General features: G+C 38.6%; 1 protein-coding gene across 3 annotated transcripts in view; it reads left to right on the forward strand.

Annotated features, from left to right (window-relative positions):
• rcan2 (regulator of calcineurin 2) overlaps window positions 1–21,149 on the forward strand; it is a 334,948-nt gene that overhangs the window by 261,136 nt on the left and 52,663 nt on the right. For all 3 annotated transcript variants that reach the window (XM_059981615.1, XM_059981613.1, XM_059981616.1), the window contains 2 exons: window positions 4,514–4,687; window positions 13,363–13,534. In XM_059981615.1, the coding sequence (XP_059837598.1) occupies window positions 4,514–4,687; window positions 13,363–13,534 (346 nt within the window). The remainder of the gene's footprint in view (window positions 1–4,513; window positions 4,688–13,362; window positions 13,535–21,149) is intronic.

Below are 21,149 nucleotides of genomic sequence, written 5' to 3' on the forward strand. Positions count from 1 at the left end.
TCTACAGACTTACAGTCTCTGCAATACTCCCTGCACCTCCATCCATCTTGGTATCATCTGCCAACTTGGCCAGAATGCCAGCAGTTCATTCATCCAGATCATTATTGGAAAAGTGAAATGTGGCAGACCCTACACTGACCCCTGTGGAGCACTGCTGGTCACTGGTAGCCATCCAGAAAAGGACCCTTTAGTGCCTACTCACTGGACTCTGCCAATCAGCCAATCTTATATCCACATTTGTACTTGGCTTCTAACATCATGGTCTCTTATTCTGTTTAGCAGTTGTGTGTGTTGCATCTTGCATTTGGCCTTCTGAAAAGCCAAATAACAGCCAACGACTCTCCTTTGTCTAATCTACTTGTCATCTCCACGAAGAATTATAAGAGATTTACCAGGCAAGATCTTCCCTCAATGAAGCTGTGTAAACTTCGTCCTATTTTTCTCATACGCTTCCAAGGACTCTGAAATTTCATACTTAACAATGAATTCTAAATTCTTACCAACCACCGAAGTAAGACTGCCCGGCTTATAATTTCTTGTCTTTTGCCCCCTTCCCTTCTTAAACACAAGTGTCACGTTTGGTATTTTCCAGACCTCTCAGACCCTCTCTGACTCCAGTAATTCTTGAAAGATCTTTATTACCTCCTCAGCTATCTCTTTCAGAACTCTGGGGTGTAGATCATCTGGTCCAAATGATGTTCTCAATGTTTGCACGTTTGGCAAGTCTGCACTCTTTACGTTGGACAGCTACAGCAGTTACCCTACTTCTGAAGGTTAGCCACTTTGAAGGGGTGCTAGGCAGCTGCATAACTTAGAACACTTTTGATAACATCATTTGAATATCAGATGTATTTTGGTCATCTTTCAATGCACATGTGAGGCAAGAGAAAAACTAAGATTACAGAATCAGGTTTATTATCACTGACATGTGTCATAAAAGTTGTAAACTTAGCAGCAGCATTTCAATGCAATACTTAATATAGAAGAAAAAAATAATAATGAATAAATAAATCAATTATAGTATATGTACATTGAAAATATTAAAAATCATGTAAAAACAGAAATAATATATATAAAAAAGTGAGGTAGTGTTCAAGGGTTCACTGTCCATTTAGGAATTGGATGGCAGAGGGGAAGAAGCTGTTCCTGAATCGCTGAGTATGTGCCTACATTAGGAGTGTATCTCCTACCTAATGGTAACAGTGAGAAAGGGGCATGCCCTGGGTGCTGGGGGTCCTTAATAATTGATGCTGCCTTTCTGAGACATCGCTCCTTGAAGATGTTCTGGGTACTTCTTAGGCTAATGCCAAAGATGGAGCTGACTAAATTTACAACCCTCTAAATTTACAACCTTTCGGTCCTGTGTAGCAGCCCCCCCCCCCCAACACCACCAAACCCCATACCAGACGGTGATGCAGCCTGTCAGAATGCTCTCCACAGTACATCAATAGAAGTTACAGTGGAAAACGTAAGAAATCAAACGAAAGAGCAAATGATTGAAAGGGAATGTAAAATATGACTGAAGGAAGTACCACTTAATGACAATTTCAGAATACAAAGAGCATTTAACTATGTAGAATTGGAAAGACTGTTATAAAAGTCATGGAGGAAGACAATGGGTTACCACTTCTTTAGAAAATTTTGCTAAGAAAGACCATGATCACCCATGTCCTATGGCACAGTTCATAACAAGCAGATGATTATAAAAGTAAGTGTAAAAGCAGACCCAGGAAGTAGTGCAAACTTTACACACTAATTCAAATTAACATTTCTGCAATAGCTGTTCTCAGTGAAGATTGCTAAATCCAGAAGCTGATTCTGGTCTGGTTGGTAAACAGATGGTTGGCAGGTTATAAATTTCAGGACACATGAAGGTAAACTCGTATTAAAAAAATTTACATCAGGGTCTACAGTTCATTATACAAACAGTAGAGATCCTGTAGAAATATTTGAAGTGGTACCCCTCTCCAGATTTCATCTAGAGCAACATACTGCTTCTGATACTAACACCCTGAAGTTGCTCATTTTAAATCATCGTAGAAGTTAATGCAAGATTTCATTTTTCACATGTGAATCATATTGATGTCATACATTTCCTGCATAGACCTGTAGTTTGATGTAATTATTTACACTTGGGCATCAATGCAAAATGACTCTGATCCAAGTAATCTGAAACTTTAAACATTAAAGTTCTAGAGTCTGTCCCTAAACAGAAAGAAAATAAACATTTCTCCCTGCTGTTTGAAAATGTTCAATCTGTATAACCGTTGAGCAAGTGTTACGAGAAGTCTCTTTAGTTCTTCCTGAAATTCTGGAAACTGATGTTTATTCTTCTACAGGTTTTTGGCTCTTAACTGTGAGAACTGAGTCATTACAAGATGCTTAGTTATCTCTAGCCTGTCAGATCATATGATGGGGTAATTTAGATGTGTGAGATGGTAAATTGACACACAAACACATTTCCTTTTTTTCCTAATTGTTTAGCGCATAAAATGGTCTAACATGGTGCAGAATTCGCAATAGCCTTCTAAGGCGAATGCATAAGTATTTTTATAATAAAAGGATATGTAGAGAAGGGACCAATTGACCACCTCCTAGCTTGGAATATTTAGTGACTGTACATCATGTTAATATCATAGAATATCCTCTTTCTGTACATTGACAAGCATGCATAAAAATACAAATACGATGAAAATGTTACCACCTTTTCCTTCATGTGTTCTGCACTATATGCCCATGGGAAACATTTTCGTATGAGTTTATGGAATACTGTTTAAATAAATTGGTGTTCCTTGATAATTTATTACTTTTCTCTACTGACCTTTGGCACCAGATTTACGGAGAGGGTACAGGAAGGTTCAAAAAGGGTAAAAAATCTGACTCGGCATGGAAATCCTGCCAGCCTTAATTACAGGATTTCCATTAGTTTCATACTGGTTTCCTCCTTGACCACTAGCCAATTGAAAGCTTAGCTCAGGGCCAAGAAGGAAAGTTAATGACAGATGGCCACAGGCGGAGACCCGTGAAAATCATCACCAACAATTGAGACCAGGAGGTGGTTATAGTCAGGGATGTAGACAGTGAAGTCACTAACTGGACTAAATAAGCCAGGATGGAAGGAATAGGCGTGATCATTATGGTTGGCAGTGAGGAAGAGATGTAAATGCTTCACTGATGCGCCTGAACAACATAATCCTGTACCACTTGTGGAGTGTAGAAAGAAGTGATTACTTCCATGTCTGCCTGGTGTACTCATACTGTCTTCCAAGAGTAGTGAAGGTCCTGGTCTGTCACACAAATCCAATAACAACATTCGCTTTCCTCTGGATACATGACGTCTCTCCACCTTCGACAGCAGAACTTCCACTAAGTGTCCACAACATGGAAATATATAAATCGAGTTAGGTTTGCCTGCATAGCAATTGCCAGGATCTGCTGCAGTCCGTTCACTAGGCAGACAACATTATTGTTAATATTGGCTGGTTGCAGTTTTATCTGTGCTTTACCAAGTACGCAAGCTGCTTTCTTGCACTTGTTGGAATGGGCTGCTCTCAAACTTGTGATTCCTGTGGCATAGTTATCCAACTTAATTGCATCATGCATTTGATGCTTTAGATATCATATTTCACCTAGGACAAAGGCAAATATCTTTTAATTGACCTTATTGTGGGTATATTAAAGAAAAATTTAAAAAACTCAGACTTTTATCACCATCTAGTATCTATTTCTGGGAAATAGATGTGTTGCCCAACTTTGGGTTGGTATATTGAGCATTCACTATACGATAAAATGATGATTACTTGCTAGTTAGATATGCAGGTTGAATATTTAAGTAAATCCTGAGAGCTGACCAACATCCATAGGAAGATGGAAAAGGAGATGAAAGAGAACAGATGTAATTGACAGTGGAATAAAGTTTCCAAATCTAATTTGTTTTCCAAAATGTATGCTAAGAGTTTCCGAAAATAGTGTAAAGATTCATTCACATGTATATTACATCATCATTCTTTTCAAAACTCTTGATGAAGCAAGGTAAGCCATTCAATCCATCACTGACATGCATGGCAATGTGATACTGGATGAAAATTGTTTGGAGGCTCCAAAGAGCAGGTGATCCACACCGCCAGTAGTCAGGTGGCAAAAGTGAAGATTTATGTCTTGGCTATAATGGCTATACATATTGTTGCAATTATCTGAATGATAAAAGACTCCTTCCTTCAAATAAATTGAGATCAAAATTACTTCCTTCTGCCTTGATCTTAACTTTAACATCGCTTCCCTGTTAAATCACATAACAGGATTATTTCTAATCTGTAATGATTTATAACCTATTTAAACATGCAATTTGCTTGTCACCTTCAAATGAACTTTACGTCCTGATAGGAGAAAGGCTGGAATGAGCAATTGAATGAAACTTATGTAATTTTCAAAGAATATTGTCTGTAAATGGAAAAGCACGCAATTTCGTAATAAATATGAAGTCTAAGTATCTTGTTTTCTTTCTTAAATGCAGGAGAAGTTCGAAGCGCTTTTCTTGGCTTATGATGACCATGCCACATTCCAGCTGTTTAAAAGTTTCAGACGTGTACGGATTAACTTCACCAATCCCAAAGTAGCAGCCCGCGCCAGAATAGAACTCCACGAAACAAAGTTCAATGGGAAAAAGCTAAAACTCTATTTTGCACAGGTAATAAATTTGAGACCTTGATCTTATTCCTCAAGTAAGTGTGGATTTTCAATGGCACATTTGGGATAGAAATTGGATCTCATTGTGCTGTTTTTGTATACATAAAATGGGCACAAGAAAACACAGTTTTAGTAAGTGGTTTTCTTTGCTTTAGTATGTCTGAAAAATTTTTCACTTAAGGCTGAAAGTATCTCAAATCCTCAATTGTGATCTGAAGAAGCATTAGCCTCTTCGTTTATACGGCCCCTGCCTTATATAGATGAAAGATTTAAATTATGGTTTCTGACTCAAGGGTAAATTGTTGTTCCAAAGAACAGAGCAGGTAATCATCTTGCTTCACATGTGCCATAAAAACAGTTCCCTTGTTAAAGGAGAGCTTAGTCACATTGTTGTTAAGAGGAACCCTCTGATCACTACAGTTTAGCAACACTATGACTACTTTGCATTAAAATTGACTTTTTTTCCATTTTATTTGTGTTTACCTTTAAAAATTGTGTATAATTTATGCTTTTGTTATATGTGCCTGCGAGGTTACCACAAGGATATAGCAATAAATTTTACTTTGAAAGCCTCCCCAGTATGATCAGCCCCTTGCTGCTGTCATAATTTGCTGTCCACTTCCAACACTTTACTCTCATCCATTCTCCAAACTTTACTGTTACCTGATTTATGTTGGTTGAAGATAGGTGAACTGATGTTGTTCCTACAAAAGTGGGGTTTCACTAATGAATTGCAGCCAGTGTCAGCAACTCATCCACATTACTTAGGTGATGATTTAAGCTCAAATCAAATTAGACCTGGGCTACTCGAACTGGAGGAGCTTATGACTAAAAACAAATTCTGTCCTGTGAGACTATTAGACTACAAGGTTAACCACTCGAATCTGAATTATTATTTTTGAAAAAAATGTATTTTTAATCACAAGAGTACAACACTAGTTTATTTCATTTTCAGTGAAGATTTAAGTTGTTCAATTCTAGTCTGGGTTTCACCTAATTATATTGAATTAAAATAAAAGATTTAACTGTGCAGCAGGAATATGTTTATCATCTGGGTGGAGCGCAGTGAGGAAAATCTGTCAGGATACTCCTCGCTGATCCTGCCAGATTTTACTTTATGCTGCCAGACTTCCCTTAACACTTAGTCCCATAAAGCCAATAAATTGTCAATAATAGCTAAATGTGTTTGTTTTCCATCCCAATATTTAATCCAACTAAAGCCAGTTTTGGATAGCTATTCTGACTTTATGAGTGGTGATTTTCAAGATCTTCTTAATGTGTAATAAAAATGACATTGAAACATAAAATGTAATTTTTTCCCCCCTTTGGCTAAAATAGCATTATTCAAAAGCTTTTCTGTGTTAGAGTTGGTGCTGGGTTGAATGTTGAAATCGATACTACCCAAACACACTTCAATCAGAACTGTTATAAGAATCCAAATATTGTTCTCATTAGTTTGCCTTACTTTTGAAACCAGATCCCACTGCTGAGAGCTGCATGCTAACCCCAGTCTTCAGCTGTTTTATTTTCATGTTTATAAAGCATCAGACGTGCCAGTTCTTATGTGATCCAATCACTCTTTTATGTTATTATGAGAGTACTCTTCTAATAATTAAATAACTGCTAACCTCTGAAAGAGCAACATCAAAGTAATGATATTAGCTGTTGGAATCATACTGTCAGTGTGTAGTTCACAAATTGTCCTGCCACTCAATAACATAATGCGCTTAATTAAAGGCAGCCATCCAACATCCAGAGAGTCCACGTTCAGTGCTTATTTTTCATATCAACTTGTCACCTTTCAGTAACATTCAGCTGGTTTATTTTTTCATAGTAACTTGTCACCTTGTAGGTCTTGATGTTAGCAGTTATTGTTGTCCAGAATCTCATTATTTTGGAATTTTGATATATTTAAGCACCAACATTTCTTTGCTTATTCAAGGTGATGGTCCACAGTTCTTTGGGTTTTTTAACAAAATCACATTTCTGTCTCCAAAATACAAGTGCTTTAATAATATAAAACCTGACAATTCTGTGAACACTTTAAGAAACAACTTTTAGCTGACAGAAGGATTCATTGTTTTTAAGAATGGAGAAAGGCTTGGGGTGAAGTGCCACATACTTTTCCACTTCCTGGTGTTCTTATAAGGCAAGCTGTCAGAAACATTTTAAATGACATGCCCTTGCTTTCCCAGTTTTCAGACTCCAGGCTTGGGGCCTGAAAAAAATTAAAGGAAATCTCAATGTGAAATGAAAATGAAATATATGCTTAAGCTCATGTACATAAATGTTCTATATTCATCCATACTTTTGTCCACTACACTCCTATTGCTAAGAGTTTCTACTGGAAAGGTAAAACTTAAGTGATGAACACGAACTTCGTCAACAAGAAGATCTCTAGTTGACCTCTTGATACTTTCAGTCTGTTTTCCTGGTTGATGCATGTTATAAATGGAAAGCAGTTATGGCATAATAGAACATAGAAAATAGAATAGTACAGCACACTACAGGCCCTTTGGCCCACAATGTTGTGCCGACCCTCAAACCCTGCCTCACGTATAACCCCCCCCCCCACCTTAAATTCCTCCATATACCTGTCTAGTAGTCTCTTTAACTTCACTAGTGTTTCTGCCTCCACCACTGACTCAGGCAGTGCATTCGACACACCAACCACCCTCTGAGTGAAAAACGTTCCTCTAATATCCCCCTTGAACTTCCCTCCCCTTAGCTTAAATTCATGTCCTCTTGTACTGAGCAGTGGTGCCCTGGGGAAGAGGTGCTGGCTGTCCACTCTGTCTATTCCTCTTAATATCTTGTACACCTCTATCATATCTCCTCTCATCCTTCTTCTCTCCAAAGAGTAAAGCCCTAGCTCCCTTAATCTCTGATCATAATCCATACTCTCTAAACCAGGCAGCATCCTGGTAAATCTCCTCTGTACCCTTCCCAATGCTTCCACATCCTTCCTTTAGTGAGGCGACCAGAACTGGACACAGTACTCCAAGTGTGGCCTAACGAGAGTTTTAAAGAGCTGCATCGTTACATCGCGTCTCTTAAACTCTATCCTTCAACTTATGAAAGCTAACACCCCATAAGCTTTCTTAACTACCCTATCTACCTTTGAGGCAACTTTCAGGGATCTGTGGACACTAATACATCCTATCAATGTGTCTCTGCAATCTTCGACAATCCTCTACACTATCTACAACACCACCAACCTTTGTGTTGTCTGCAAACTTGCCAAACCACCCTTCTACCCCTACATCCAGGTCATTAATAAAAATCACGAAAAGTAGAGGTCCCAGAACAGATCCTTGTGGGACACCACTAGTCACAACCCTCCAATCTAAATGTACTCCCTCCACCACAACCCTCTGCCTTCTGCAGACAAACCAATTCTGAATCCACCTGGCCGAACTTCCCTGGATCCCATGCCTTCTGGCTTTCTGAATAAGCCTACAGTGTGGAACCTTGTCAAATGCCTTACTAAAATCCATGTGGATCATATCCACTGCACTACCCTCATCTATATGCCTGGTTGCCTCCTCAAAGAACTCTATCAGGCTTTTTAGGCATGATCTGCCCTTTTCAAAGCCATGCTTACTGTCCCTGATCAGACCATGATTCTCTAAATGCCCATAGATCCTATCTCTAAGAATCTTTTCCAGCAGTTTTCCCACCACAGATGTATGGCTCACTGGTCTATAATTACTTGGACTATCCCTACTACCTTTTTTGAACAAGGGGACAACATTCGCCTCCCTCCAATCCTCTGGTACCATTCCCGTGGACAATGAGGACATAAAGATCCTAGCCAGAGGCTCAGCAATCTCTTCCCTCACCTCGTGGAGCAGCCTGGGGAATATTCCGTAAGGCCTCAGGGACTTAACTATCCTAATGTATTTTAACAACTCCAACACCTCCTCTCCCTTAATATCAACATGTTCCAGAACATCAACCTCACTCATATTGTCCTCACCGTCTTCAAGTTCCCTCTCATTGGTTATCATTGCAGTATTTCAACACTATATCGCAGTGGTTCCATGATCTGATGTGCTCTTCATCGAGCATTGCTCATATGTAATGACAGATTGCAGATTCGCTATCTCTGACAAAGGAACGGATCACAATATTTTAAGTCCCTTATGCAAACAAGATAAAAGCAAAGTTTCTTGTTGCTCATCTGCACTGTACTTTCTCTGTAGGAGTTGCACTTTCTTCTGCATTGTCATTGTTTTGCTTTGTTCTGCCTCAGTGTCATTCCCTGATCTGTATGAACAATATAGAAGACAAGCTTTTCACTGCATCTCAGTATGTGACAATAATAAGACAACTCCATTTCAAATTGCATTTTAAATTCCAATGTGAAGGTACCTCAGACTGAGCATTATGAAACAACAAGCTTCAAAACCTGAGCTTCTGTCCCTACCTCTGCAACTGGATTCTTGACACCCTCACAGTCAGTAAAGACTGACGGAAACCGCTCTTCCCCACTGATAATTAGCACAGGCACACCACAAGGATATTGATGACACCACTGTTGTTGGCAGAACCTCAGATGGCGACGAGGAGGGAAACAGATTGGATAGCTGAGTGGTGTCGCAGTAACACTCATGGACTTGGTAGTAGACTTCAGGAAGGGGGAGCCGGAAAAATATGCACCAGTCCTCATTGAGGGGGCAGTGTTGGAAGGTATGAGCACTTTCAAGTTCCTGGGTATCAGTATCTCAGAGGATCTGTCCTGGGCCCAACACATTGGTGCATCACAATGAAGTCATGCCAGCAAGTACACTATACTTCATTAGGAGGTTGAGGAGATTTGGTATGTCGGCAAAGACTCTCTAGCAAATTTCAGCGGATAACAGTGGAGAGCCCTCTGACAGTTATCTGGTATGGAGGCGCCAGTGCACGGGATCATAAGAAGTTTCAGTGATTTCCATCATGGGCACGAGCCTCCCCACCATCAAGGTTAATGAGATTTCTGAAAGGTCCATGAAGCCATGAATACTACCTCACTATTTCTCTTTTCCTCTACTTGCTTATTTATTGATAATTGTAATTTACAAGAATTTGTGATTTCTGCACTTCTGTCACAAAACAACAATTTTCATGACTTACGTCAGAGTCAGTATGCTTGATTCTGATTCCGATGTAAGAGCAGATTGCCAGTGACCCTGAGCAGGTCAACACCTCACAGCACCGCTGCACTCTTCAACACCACATTAGCAGTCTGCAGCTCACCTACAAATACCCAAACACTCAAGTTTGCTGGCTTTGGTGTTTTTTTTGTTTCATAAGTGAATGCTTCATAGGTGCACAGGTTACAGTCAATTCCCAGTTATGTGGTTTATGCATCTGCAGATTATTCTATATCTAGTACTCAGAGACAACTATTAATATTTAATGTTTAAAGCTGAAAAACACTGTCTAATAGTTGAGGTGTTGCAATCACACAAGGACTAGTTGCCTCCAATATCTTAACTATGAGTGCCCATGAAATAATATATCATAAGCTGTATCATCATCAACTCCTTTCCTGGCCTTACCTAATATCCACAGGTTCATATTTTCCAATATTACATATGTTTGTGATCACCAGCTACTTCCTCCTCTTGAGGGTCCAGAGACTGTAATGTAATTGCAAATGCTGTGCCCCCATAACGGCTTCAGTTAAAATCAGCTTTCGCTGAAAGTCATTTTAATGGAAATAGTTACCGCCAAAGGGAGTGATTTTATAATCCAAAATAATATTTATATAAAGCCCCATTGAAGTGTTCATATATTAAAGTTCCCATCTGGAGCCAAGTTTGAAGAGATCATTTGGGAATCGAGGTTCTGGGAGAGTTGTCACCTTCATATGTCAGTGTAAACTTTAAAAAAAAATTAAGTTTGGTGTTATGGATATAATGGGTCCAGTTTCTCAGTATGTATTCCAGGCTGTTGTGCCCCCAACTGTCCTGTAAAGCAACGTTTTACATATGTTTAAATTCTTCACCAGTCAAATACTGAAATAAAATAAAACAAAGTGTTGTGAAAAACATAAAACCTAAGAAGTAAATATGTGCATTTGATGTATTGAGGAAACAAAATGTGTGTCAGAGATATAACACCAGACATCGGCAAGCTTGAGTGGAGTAGACATTTTGGTCTAGGTGAACAGAGGTATAGAAGATGTCACTATGTTTGGGAATCATGTGGTATACATCAGTTTACAACATTTGCCATGTAACAAAACCAGTTACCACCAAAGCAGCCTGTTGGTTAACATCAAATTAATGATGTTTCACAGTAATCCGACATGATCTCTTCCATTCAGTGCTGAGGGAGGCTCTGGGAGGTTTCTCCATGTTGCAGAACTCTCTTCAAAAAACCAAAATACTGTGGATGCCTGAGTTCGGAAATAAAACAGAAAATTCTGGAAATGCTCATTGGGTCAAGCAGCACATGTGGTGGAAGAAACAGAGCTAGTTTTTATTGTCAATGTTTTTTTTCCCCTATTTTTCCCCATGAAAATACTTTGACCAATTTAGCAGTTATGGTTCTGTTTCAGATTTGCCCTGTGTACAATACTTCACAGTAATAACTGACATTCAGAAATTTTGTATGTCACGTGCATACTCGCAATCCTTTTCATCTGCACCATCTCAATGGTTCCAATTGTATCTTTCACCTTAATCGTGACAAACTCTTACAGCTATTAGATATAGTAGTTGTAAGAAACCATTGTTTCCATCAACTTATTCCAACCCTATTCTTTCTTTCCCATTTTATTCTTCATTGCAATTTTTCAGTTCATCCTTATTTCATTCTGTATTTAAAGCTAATGTGACCTCCTTGACTGTTTTTACCTTCTTTGGCCTGAAGTCTTTATCCTAGGTTCTATCATTTTGTAACTGCTGCAAAATTGTGCCTATGGGACACCACACTTTGAGTCAATCAAGGACTCCAAGACTATTCTATGACTTCTTCCCCCTTCCTTTGCAGTCCTGATGAAGGGTCTTAGTCCAAAACATTGACTGTTTATTCCCATCCACAGATGTTACCTGACCTGTTGAGCTCCTCCAGCACATCATATGTATTTCTCCAGCTCTCCAGTATCTGCAGTACTGCTTGCGTCTGTATTCTGTGACCATGCGCACGTCATTTCGCAGACATAACTTGATTCTTCTGCTTAAAAAACAGTCATTTTGTAATGAGAATTAATTAACCCTGAAACAACTGTGGCTTACTGAAAAGAATTTAAGGATACAGGTTGAGTACCCCTTTATCCAAAATTCTAAAATCTGTAAACCTCTGAAATCCGAATTTTTTTGAGCGCTGACATGATGTCCCAAAGGAAAGTTCTACAAGGTGCTGGGAAGATGTCACAGTAATGATCGTTTATTCCTGATTTTCCTCGAATTTCCTTTGATTGTGTCACGGTTCCAACCATTAATTTCCCAATTGCTTTTAATTTTCTTTGATGACGGCACACCTGGTTTTCATCAGACCCTGCAGAATAAGAACCCCCATGTTACAAACTCCAGTTGCCAGATTGTTGGTCTTTTTCCTGTGTGATAACTAACGTTTCCTGACTGTTTAGAACCGTTTGTTCTAAGTTTAGCTCCAGTTTCAAGGTTTACCTATGAGACTCCATCTCTCTGAGTCAAGGTTCCACGTCAAGTCTCTGAGTCAAGGCTCTGTGTCAAGATCCCTCCTGTTTGCTGTTTGGCGTTTACGCCCATGTAAGCATCTTAACTCAATCTGTCCCTGTGTCCTGCACTTGGGTTCACCTCATTCACCACATTCCATTGCAACAGAAGATTCCTAGGCAATGTACAGGTCTCCGCACATCACAGACAGTTCTAAGAAGAGATCTCACATACGTAATGAACAGAAATTAATAAAAAATGGAAAATCACTGTCTAAAGTAAAAAATGAAGGTCTCGATTGTGTATTAAGATAGTGGATTCATCAGTGTCAGAAATAACAAATGCCGCCTAGCAATATGCTGATCATGAAACAAGCAAAGATCTGTCACATGAACTGAAAGTTGAAGCTAATTGTGACTATTCAGTAGACTGGTTACAGAAATTTAAGCAAAGGCATGACATTAAATTTTTAAAGATTAAACATCTGCTTGAAAATTCCACAAAGTGCTGGGATGCAAATGAGCTCGAAAAATGGGCTGAAAATTTTCAGATGGAATTTAATGCTGACAAGTGCAAGGTGTTGCACTTCAGTAGGGTCAAACAGGGTAGGTCTTACAGATAGTGCATAAATTCAGAGTCGGAAATAATGGTGATCTCAAGCTATCTCACTATATACTCCAAAATCCAAAATCTGAAACTTTTCCAGCCCCAAGTTTTTTGGATCGGGGTACCACCAGTTTGAACGTATTTCAATTGTACACTTAATAGACTTCTCTCTAATGTTTAGTTAAAGCTTTCTGGACCTTGGCTCTATCAACAAAATCATTTGTGTCTTATCTATCTTCACATTTCTCCTTACCATCTTTAAAGCATTGAGAAAGTTCTTAACCCTCTAATTAGCAGAAAGTATAATGCTGATTGGTGTAATTATTTCTCTCTGTTTAACTCTTGTGGTCCAACTATTATTATTGCAGAAAATAAACAGTTGCTGTTATTTGGTGCACTCTGGATTATGACCTAAATGAGTCCCTATATTTTTCTGCAGGTTCAAAATCAAGGTTCAGATGGAGATAACCTGCACCTTGCCCCTCCACAGCCAGCAAAACAGTTTCTCATCTCCCCTCCAGCATCACCACCTGTGGGTTGGCAACAAATTGATGATGCAACTCCAATCATCAACTACGATCTTCTCTATGCAGTGGCAAAACTGGGACCTGGTAGGTTTTTCCATGTCCAGTAGTTTTGCTGCCGCTATTGATCAGTAACCTATTGAGGGCACATTTTTCCAGGATAAGCTTGGAGGAAAGTATCAATCTTTTAGGATAGAGATATACGTAAAAACTTACCAGGAAGTGGGGTGCAGTTAATAAATCTGTTATCCTGGCTGATTAATAAATATCTTTCATCTTCAGCTGATCCTTTTCATCCATCTGCGATATGTACAAATTTTGTTTAGTCTAGTTTCTGTCTTGCTTCCTCACTATACCTTGAAATAGAGCTTTTCATGTGAACATTTTCATAAACTTGGATATTTTATTGTATTTGATATTAAATAGTCACTATGAAATTAATTACTTTGTACTATCTATAACATTTCAAATGCTTGCCTACAGTTCAGAAATTCTTGTGACCTGATGAAAAGTGGTAATTTATGTACAGATCAAATAACTGTAGGTTCTAGTGTTATTATTGGGAGCAAACATGGATACCAGTTTCACAGAAAATAATAAAACTACAGTACGTCATATCATATAACATAAGAGTAATAGTTATAAGTATTTGTTAAATAAGGGAATTCTGACATGATAGGAGTTTTGGACAAATTCTGGAAGATTAAGCTACAAATACATAACCAGCACAATTTCAGGTAATTAATGTACAGCATGGCTCCTGTTTACACTACCAGCTCTCATTTTGTCATGACCACTGTTTCCTCTAAGCTGCATGGGTGTTCAACCTCAGGGTAACTGATATACTTCTGCACACATAGCCCTTGTTGCCATGTAGCTGGAATTATCTTTTATATAATTTTTTTTTTAAAGTGATGCGCCATTTTCAGGCCATGTAAAGATTTCCTGTTCAAAGCAGTGGTTGGTCCATGCTGCTGTAAAAAAAAATCGAGAGCGTCAGTCAAGATGCCAAAAGCTTTCTGGTGGAAAATTAATCTTTTTTCAAATTGTTTAAAATCATTCTTTATTTCCAAAGTAGAATTCTGCAACAAACAATAAGAATTCCCAGCTCAGGTATTTACTGAACTGCCAAACATTGGACCAGGTCATACTTGATCCTAACCATTGTCCAGTCTCACTGAACAATACTAACACTGCAGTCATTCTGACTGTCAATGACTTTGAAACCTTGGATCTGTGTCCTTCCCATGTGTAGACTATGAGTGAGGCCTCACCCTGACAGACATTGACATCCCAACTGGTCATTACCCTGCCTTATCAGAATCAGAATCAGGTTTATTATTACCGGCATGTGTCATTAAATTTGTTAATTTAGCAGCAGCAGCAGTACAATCCAATACATGATAATATCAAAATATATAAATCAATTACAGTAAATATATATATATATATTAGAATATATAAAATAGAGCAAAAACAGAAATAATATATATTTTAAAAAGTGCGGTAGTGTTCATGGGTCCAATGTCCATTTATGAATCATATGGCAGAAGAGAAGAGCTGTTCTTGGATCATTGTATGTGTGTCTTCATGCTTCTGTACCTCCTTCCTGATGATAACAAAGAGATGAGGGCATGTCTTGGGTGATGGGGGTCCTTAATAATGGACATTGCCTTTCTGAGGCACCATTCCTTGAAGATGTCTTGGTTACTACGGAGGTTAGTACCTGAGATAGAGCTGACTAATTTTACAACTTTCTGTAGCTTTTTTCAGTCCTGTGCAGTAGCCCTTCCTAACCCCCCCCCCCCCGCCCCATACCAGACAGTGATGCAGCCTGTCAGAATGTTCTCCATGGTATATCTATGGAAGTTCTTGAGTGTTTTAGTTGACAAACCAAATCTCTTCAAACTCCTAATGAAATATAGCCACTTTCTTCCTTCTTTATAGCTGCATCGATATGTTGAGACCAGGTTAGACTCTCAGAGATCTTGACACCCAGGAAGTTCAAAATGCTCACTCTCTCTCCAGCCATGATCCCTCTTTGAGGATTGGTTCATATTCCCTTGTCTTACCCTTTCTGAAGTCCACAATCAGCTCTTTGGTCTTACTGACATTGAGTGCAAGGTTATTGCTGGGACTCAACGAACTGGCATGTCTTGCACCTGTACACACTCTCATCTCCGTCTGAGATTCTACCAACAATGGTTGTATTATCAGCAAATTTATCAATGGTATTTGAGCTACACCTAACTACACAGTCATGGGAGTAGAGGGAGCAGAGCAGCGCACTAAGCACGTACCCCCTGAGGTGCACCAGTGTTGATCATCAGCAAGGAGATATTATCGCCAACACAGTTTGTGGTCTTCCAGTTAGGAAGTCGAGGATCTAATTGTAGAGGCCCGGGTTCTGTAACTTAACAATTAGGATTGTGGGAATGATGGTGTTAAATGCTGAGCTATAGTCAACAAACAGCATCCTGACGTAGATGTTTGTATATTTCAGGTGATCTAAGGCCATGTGAAGAGCCATTGAGATTGCGTCAGCTATTGTGGCTGTAGGCAACTTGCAGTGGGACCAGGTCCTTGCTGAGGCAGGAGTTCCTTCTAGTCATGACCAACCTCTAGATGTGAGTGCTACAGGATGATAGTCATTAAGGCAGCTCACACTACTCTTCTTAGGCACTGGTATAATTATTAGCTTTTTGAAGCAAGTGGGAACTTCTCACTGTAGCAATAAGAGGTTAAAAATTACTTAGACAGAATGATCTTCGATGGTCACAGTCAATTAAAAGGTTTAAATTCATTTAGATAATTAAAAATAACATTTAAACCAATAAAATTGCAAAATATTTTCATTAAAATCACCAGGTTAAATAAAAATATGAATTATATAGAGAATTAAAGAACATTTTAAAATTAAGCTAAACTTATCATTTTAATTAAGGTTGCTATCGTGCTGAAAAGTTGGTGTAAATCATGAATTATATTTCATAAGGTACTGTGGGACTCAGTGGTAACCCTGGGATGGAGCGAAGGATGCCCCCACATAGGTCCTCTGGTGCTTTATTTTTCAAACTACAATGGCAATCAAGAATGTGCATATTCACACACTGCAGCTAATTGCTGGTTCTCTACAAAATTGCTGGGCAGTACTCCATATAAACTGGCCAATTAATGCTTATCCATCCTTGATGCTGCAAAATATTCCATTTTGCTAAAAACCATAATTAAACATTGAATTGCTAATCATTTGCAGCACATAACCTGGTCTTTCTGCCTGACAGTAATACTGATTGAAGAGGTGTGAGCTAAGCTTCTTCCCATGCCAGGAGTGGTCTGATTTATTTGGATGTACATTTGAGCTGTACTCTGTAGCCCTGTGCACCAAGGGTGGGGAAGTAGCATTAAGCTGGATAGATTTTCTTTTGGCTGACCTGGAGATAATGGACTGAATATCTGTGCCCTACATTTGTATCGTAATGTGTTTCTAGTTTTGGACAGTAACATAAAGAAAGGTGAGATACAGAGTCTGTCACTGTACTCCAGGCAGTAAAGCGATCACTACTTTTTCTCTATGGTGGAAGAAAATTATATTTAGCATACTGCAACTGGAATGATATTTCTGTAATATATTAAATTTCTCAGATGGAAATTCATCCTGGGCATGCTTTGAGAAAAGGATTCGTCAGACTGCATCAAAATCTTGGTTTCCTCCCACAGTCCAAAGACGGACTGGCTGTTAGGTTAATTGTCCCAAGATTAGGCTAGGGTTAAGTTGGGGGAGTACTGTGTGGTGTGGCTGGAAGGACCGGGAGGGCCTATTCCATGCTGTTTCTCTGTAAGTAAATAAAAGGGCAGGATTCTGATATCCAACAAGTGGTACATGCTCAACAATCGAAGTGGTAGGAATTACAAAGGCCATTTTTGCTCCTTTGCATCATACAAAAACCCACACCTAGGTCAGGCAGAATTGATTTCTCCATGCCCACTCTATCTATTAGTCCACCCATCACCTCTGTTGGGCAGGCTAGTTGAGGTTAGAATTAGTCATGTGCTCTTGTATTAAATATTCTAAGTGTCACTGTTTGGCAGAGGAAAGTGAAAATGCGACATTAAACATTGCGCAGGGTATGACATTTCCAATTTCAAGTGCTAATCCTGGAGAACAAAGAAATCACAAGCCAAAAGGAAACTCTCAGTCATCTTGACCATCTTATCTATTGCCTGCAAATTAAACGCATATTCAGAATCGGAATCAGATACACTATTATCACTGACTTATGGGACATGAAATTGGTTGTTTTGTGGCAGCAGTGTGTCTGTGGATGGAGGAAGAGATACAAATATAATATTGAATCAGCACGCTTCCAGAGAGAAAGCCCATAAAGAGATTTCAAAGTTAAGCCATGGGTTATTGCTTAATGCCACAATTTTATAGACAGCAAAAACTCAAAATATGATCATTTTGAAAGATTTTACACTAATTTTATGTTGTTTTTTTCATAATACATATTTACAATTGTATTGGAAACCTGTAATTAAATTTGATCCTAGTATGACTGATGTTCCAATCCAAGGACACAGAGCTCTGAAATCCAACATAATTGAATTCCCTTTAAACATCTTATGAGCATTGTTTATTTATTTTACAAACTGTATTATTGCTGTCCACATTATGACATTACTTTTCATAGTCCCATCATGGTTCAAAATTCACAATTCGAAGTAAATTTATTATCAAGGTACGTATACTGTATGTCACTACATACAACCTTGAGATTCATTTTCTTCCATGCATTTGCATTAGAACAAAAATCTACAATAGAATCAATGAAAACTGCATACAAAGAAAGTGACAAACAGCCAATGTGTAAAGGACAAACTGTGCAGCTAAAGAAATAAATAGATAAATAAATAATACTGAGAATATGAGTTGTCGAGTCCTTGAAAGTGATTCCATAAGTAGTGGAATCGGTTCAGAGTTGAGGTGATTGAAGTTAACCATGCTGGTTCAGGAGCTAATAGTTGAAGGGTAATAACTGTTGCTGAACCTGCTGGAGTGGAACCTATGACTACTGTACCTCCTTCCCAATGGCAACAGCAAGAAGAGAGCATATTCTGGCTGGTGGGGTTCTTGATGATGGATGTTGCTTTCTGGTGGTGATGGTAGCTGTGATAGTATTTCAGCATCCGCTTAGCACATAGATCAACTTTTAGATCAGAGTTTGCTTGGACTCCTATCCTTATTGCAGCTGTATGAATGAAGTCACTGGAGAAAAGTACTGGTAGATTTGAAGTAGCCTCTTTATACAACAAATCAAGATTCAGCCGGTATCATATTGAGAACCTTTCAGTTGAAAGGTCTGGTTGGCCCATGCTACCCAGTATTTTATGTGCTAGATGTCAAAGGACAATTCCATGTTTACAACATATCTACAATGCTTTCTTTGAAACTACACACAAACTTCACACCTCCTGATTCGCACCCACACTACAGACATCTAATTTAATTTTAATCAGCATTGTCTGGTCTATGATTCAAGGCTTTTAGGAATCCCATTGTTCAGAGCTGCATTTTAAATTAAATCTACAATACATATATGAATCTGAAGGCTAGTGGCTGAAGTCAGTTATGTTAAGTACTACATGCGCTAGGCTCAAAATTACTCTTTACACCTATAAGCTTTCTCTGCATCACCCTGATCTGCAGTAAACAGACTTCTGCCAGTGGGTTCCCTCGTCAACAATAAGTAAATCACATTTAAATTTAAATGCTATATAAATGATTAGATTTTCATCCTTAAACTCATTATACAAAGATAAGAAGGATGAATTTCTCTCATCTTGTAATTTCTGTGAGTGGATTAACATATGTCTGCCGCATTCTTAGTTTCTGCATTTTAGTCTATATTTACACATCTTTTTCCCCTTAATTGTTGAGAGGTTTGTTGTAAAGTTGAAAAGTTGGAAGTGGTGTTCTGGGACCAGAATGTTTGCGTAACTAGAACAAGTAATGAGCTAATGATGCTGATTCATGGATTCAAATTTAGTAGAATGATGCCATGAAAACTCTCCCAATTGACTCTAAAGTATTTTATGAAATTCCTTTGGACATATTCAACCTCAGTGGGAAATAATGCAAGCGAAGAAACTGTCCTTAATTTATCAACATTTAGCAAATCCATCCAGAAAAATCATAAGATTTGGCAAAGAGAATACCACACAAATAAAATGGAGTCCCTTGGGTGTGTGTGGATGTACTGAGTAGCATTTAATATACTTTGTACCTGTCATTGCTAATAGATCTTGGAATGCATGATATTGTCATTGGGACCAATTCCAAGCAAAATTCCCAGAGCCATAGGTACCCTCAAGACTGTTGAAAGACAATCCAGTCCCCTCTGTACTGCCTCTCTCTCCTCTTGTCTCTCTATCCATATGGGCATCTCACGGCTGAATTGTAACATGGCTAAATCAGAGGGAAATCTGCTGAATGTCTGTTCCCCATTTTTTTACTGTCATGTAAATACATATAAAAGTCATTAAATACAAATATTATAAAGCTGCAATCTGAATCCCACTCTTGGTGGCATATAGTGAGGAAATCCCAGAAGTTATGTACAACACTCCCCCCACATAATCCGAGCATGATATCATTGTATCAAATTTCACCAAAGTGAATCCAAATGTAGTTTATCATGTTCTAATTGAGGTATAACCTTTTGTACATAACATTATTCACATTATGATTTCCTAACATAATTAATATTTTTGAGCATGCAACCTTTTAGTATATGCTTCAGAGAGGCAAATCTTTTGAACATGAAATATGAGGAGTGATTGATAAGTTTGTGGCCTAAGATAGAAGGAGTCAATTTTAGAAAACCTAGCACATTTATTTTTCCTACATTTGCAAACTTAGCCCAGCAGTCATGGAGCATATGGATCCCTTCTTTGTAGAAGTCAGCGTCTTGGACCTCCAGAAGTGGTCCACGGCAGGGGTGATTGATAAGTTTGTAGCCTACGGTAGAAGGAGATGAGTTATTAACTTCACAGTTCCTAACGAATTGAACTGCACATAATGAGAGCTGTATAACTCATCTCCTTCTCCCTTAGGCCATGAACTTATCAATCACCCCTGCTATGAACCACCTGGAGGTCCAAGATGCTGTCGTACATGCACATGCAGTTCAACTCTTTGGGTGAAAATGCAGAAAGTTTGAAGTTAATGACTCATCTCCTTCTACCTTAGGCCACAAACCTATCAATCACCCCTGCAGTGGACCACTTCTACTAGGAAAGGATCTGTATGCTCCACGGCCGCTGAACTAAGTGTATAAATGTAGGAGGGGACTATGTTGAAAAATAAATGTGCTAGGTTTTCTAACATTGACTGCTACCTTAGGCCACAAACTTATCAATCACCCCTCGTATGTACCTATGTCAAAGAAAAGCTTGACATTCAACTTCTTCTTTTTACCATGTCTCAGATTTTTTCAAAATGGTGAAACCTATCAAAACTGATCAGAGAATTGTTCTTCACTCTTTTCTGATTCAGTTGACAGAAGCCTCAGTGCCTCTTATGTTAAGGACGGATATATGCCACAGCCAGGAAAGCACAAGAGCACCTCTATTTCCTGAGGAGGCTATGGAAATTTAGCATGGACCCTTTGACTCTCATCAATCTTTATTGAGGCACAAT

The sequence above is a fragment of the Hypanus sabinus genome, chromosome 10, assembly GCF_030144855.1.
Source record: "Hypanus sabinus isolate sHypSab1 chromosome 10, sHypSab1.hap1, whole genome shotgun sequence".
In the NCBI taxonomy this organism is placed as follows: domain Eukaryota; kingdom Metazoa; phylum Chordata; class Chondrichthyes; order Myliobatiformes; family Dasyatidae; genus Hypanus; species Hypanus sabinus.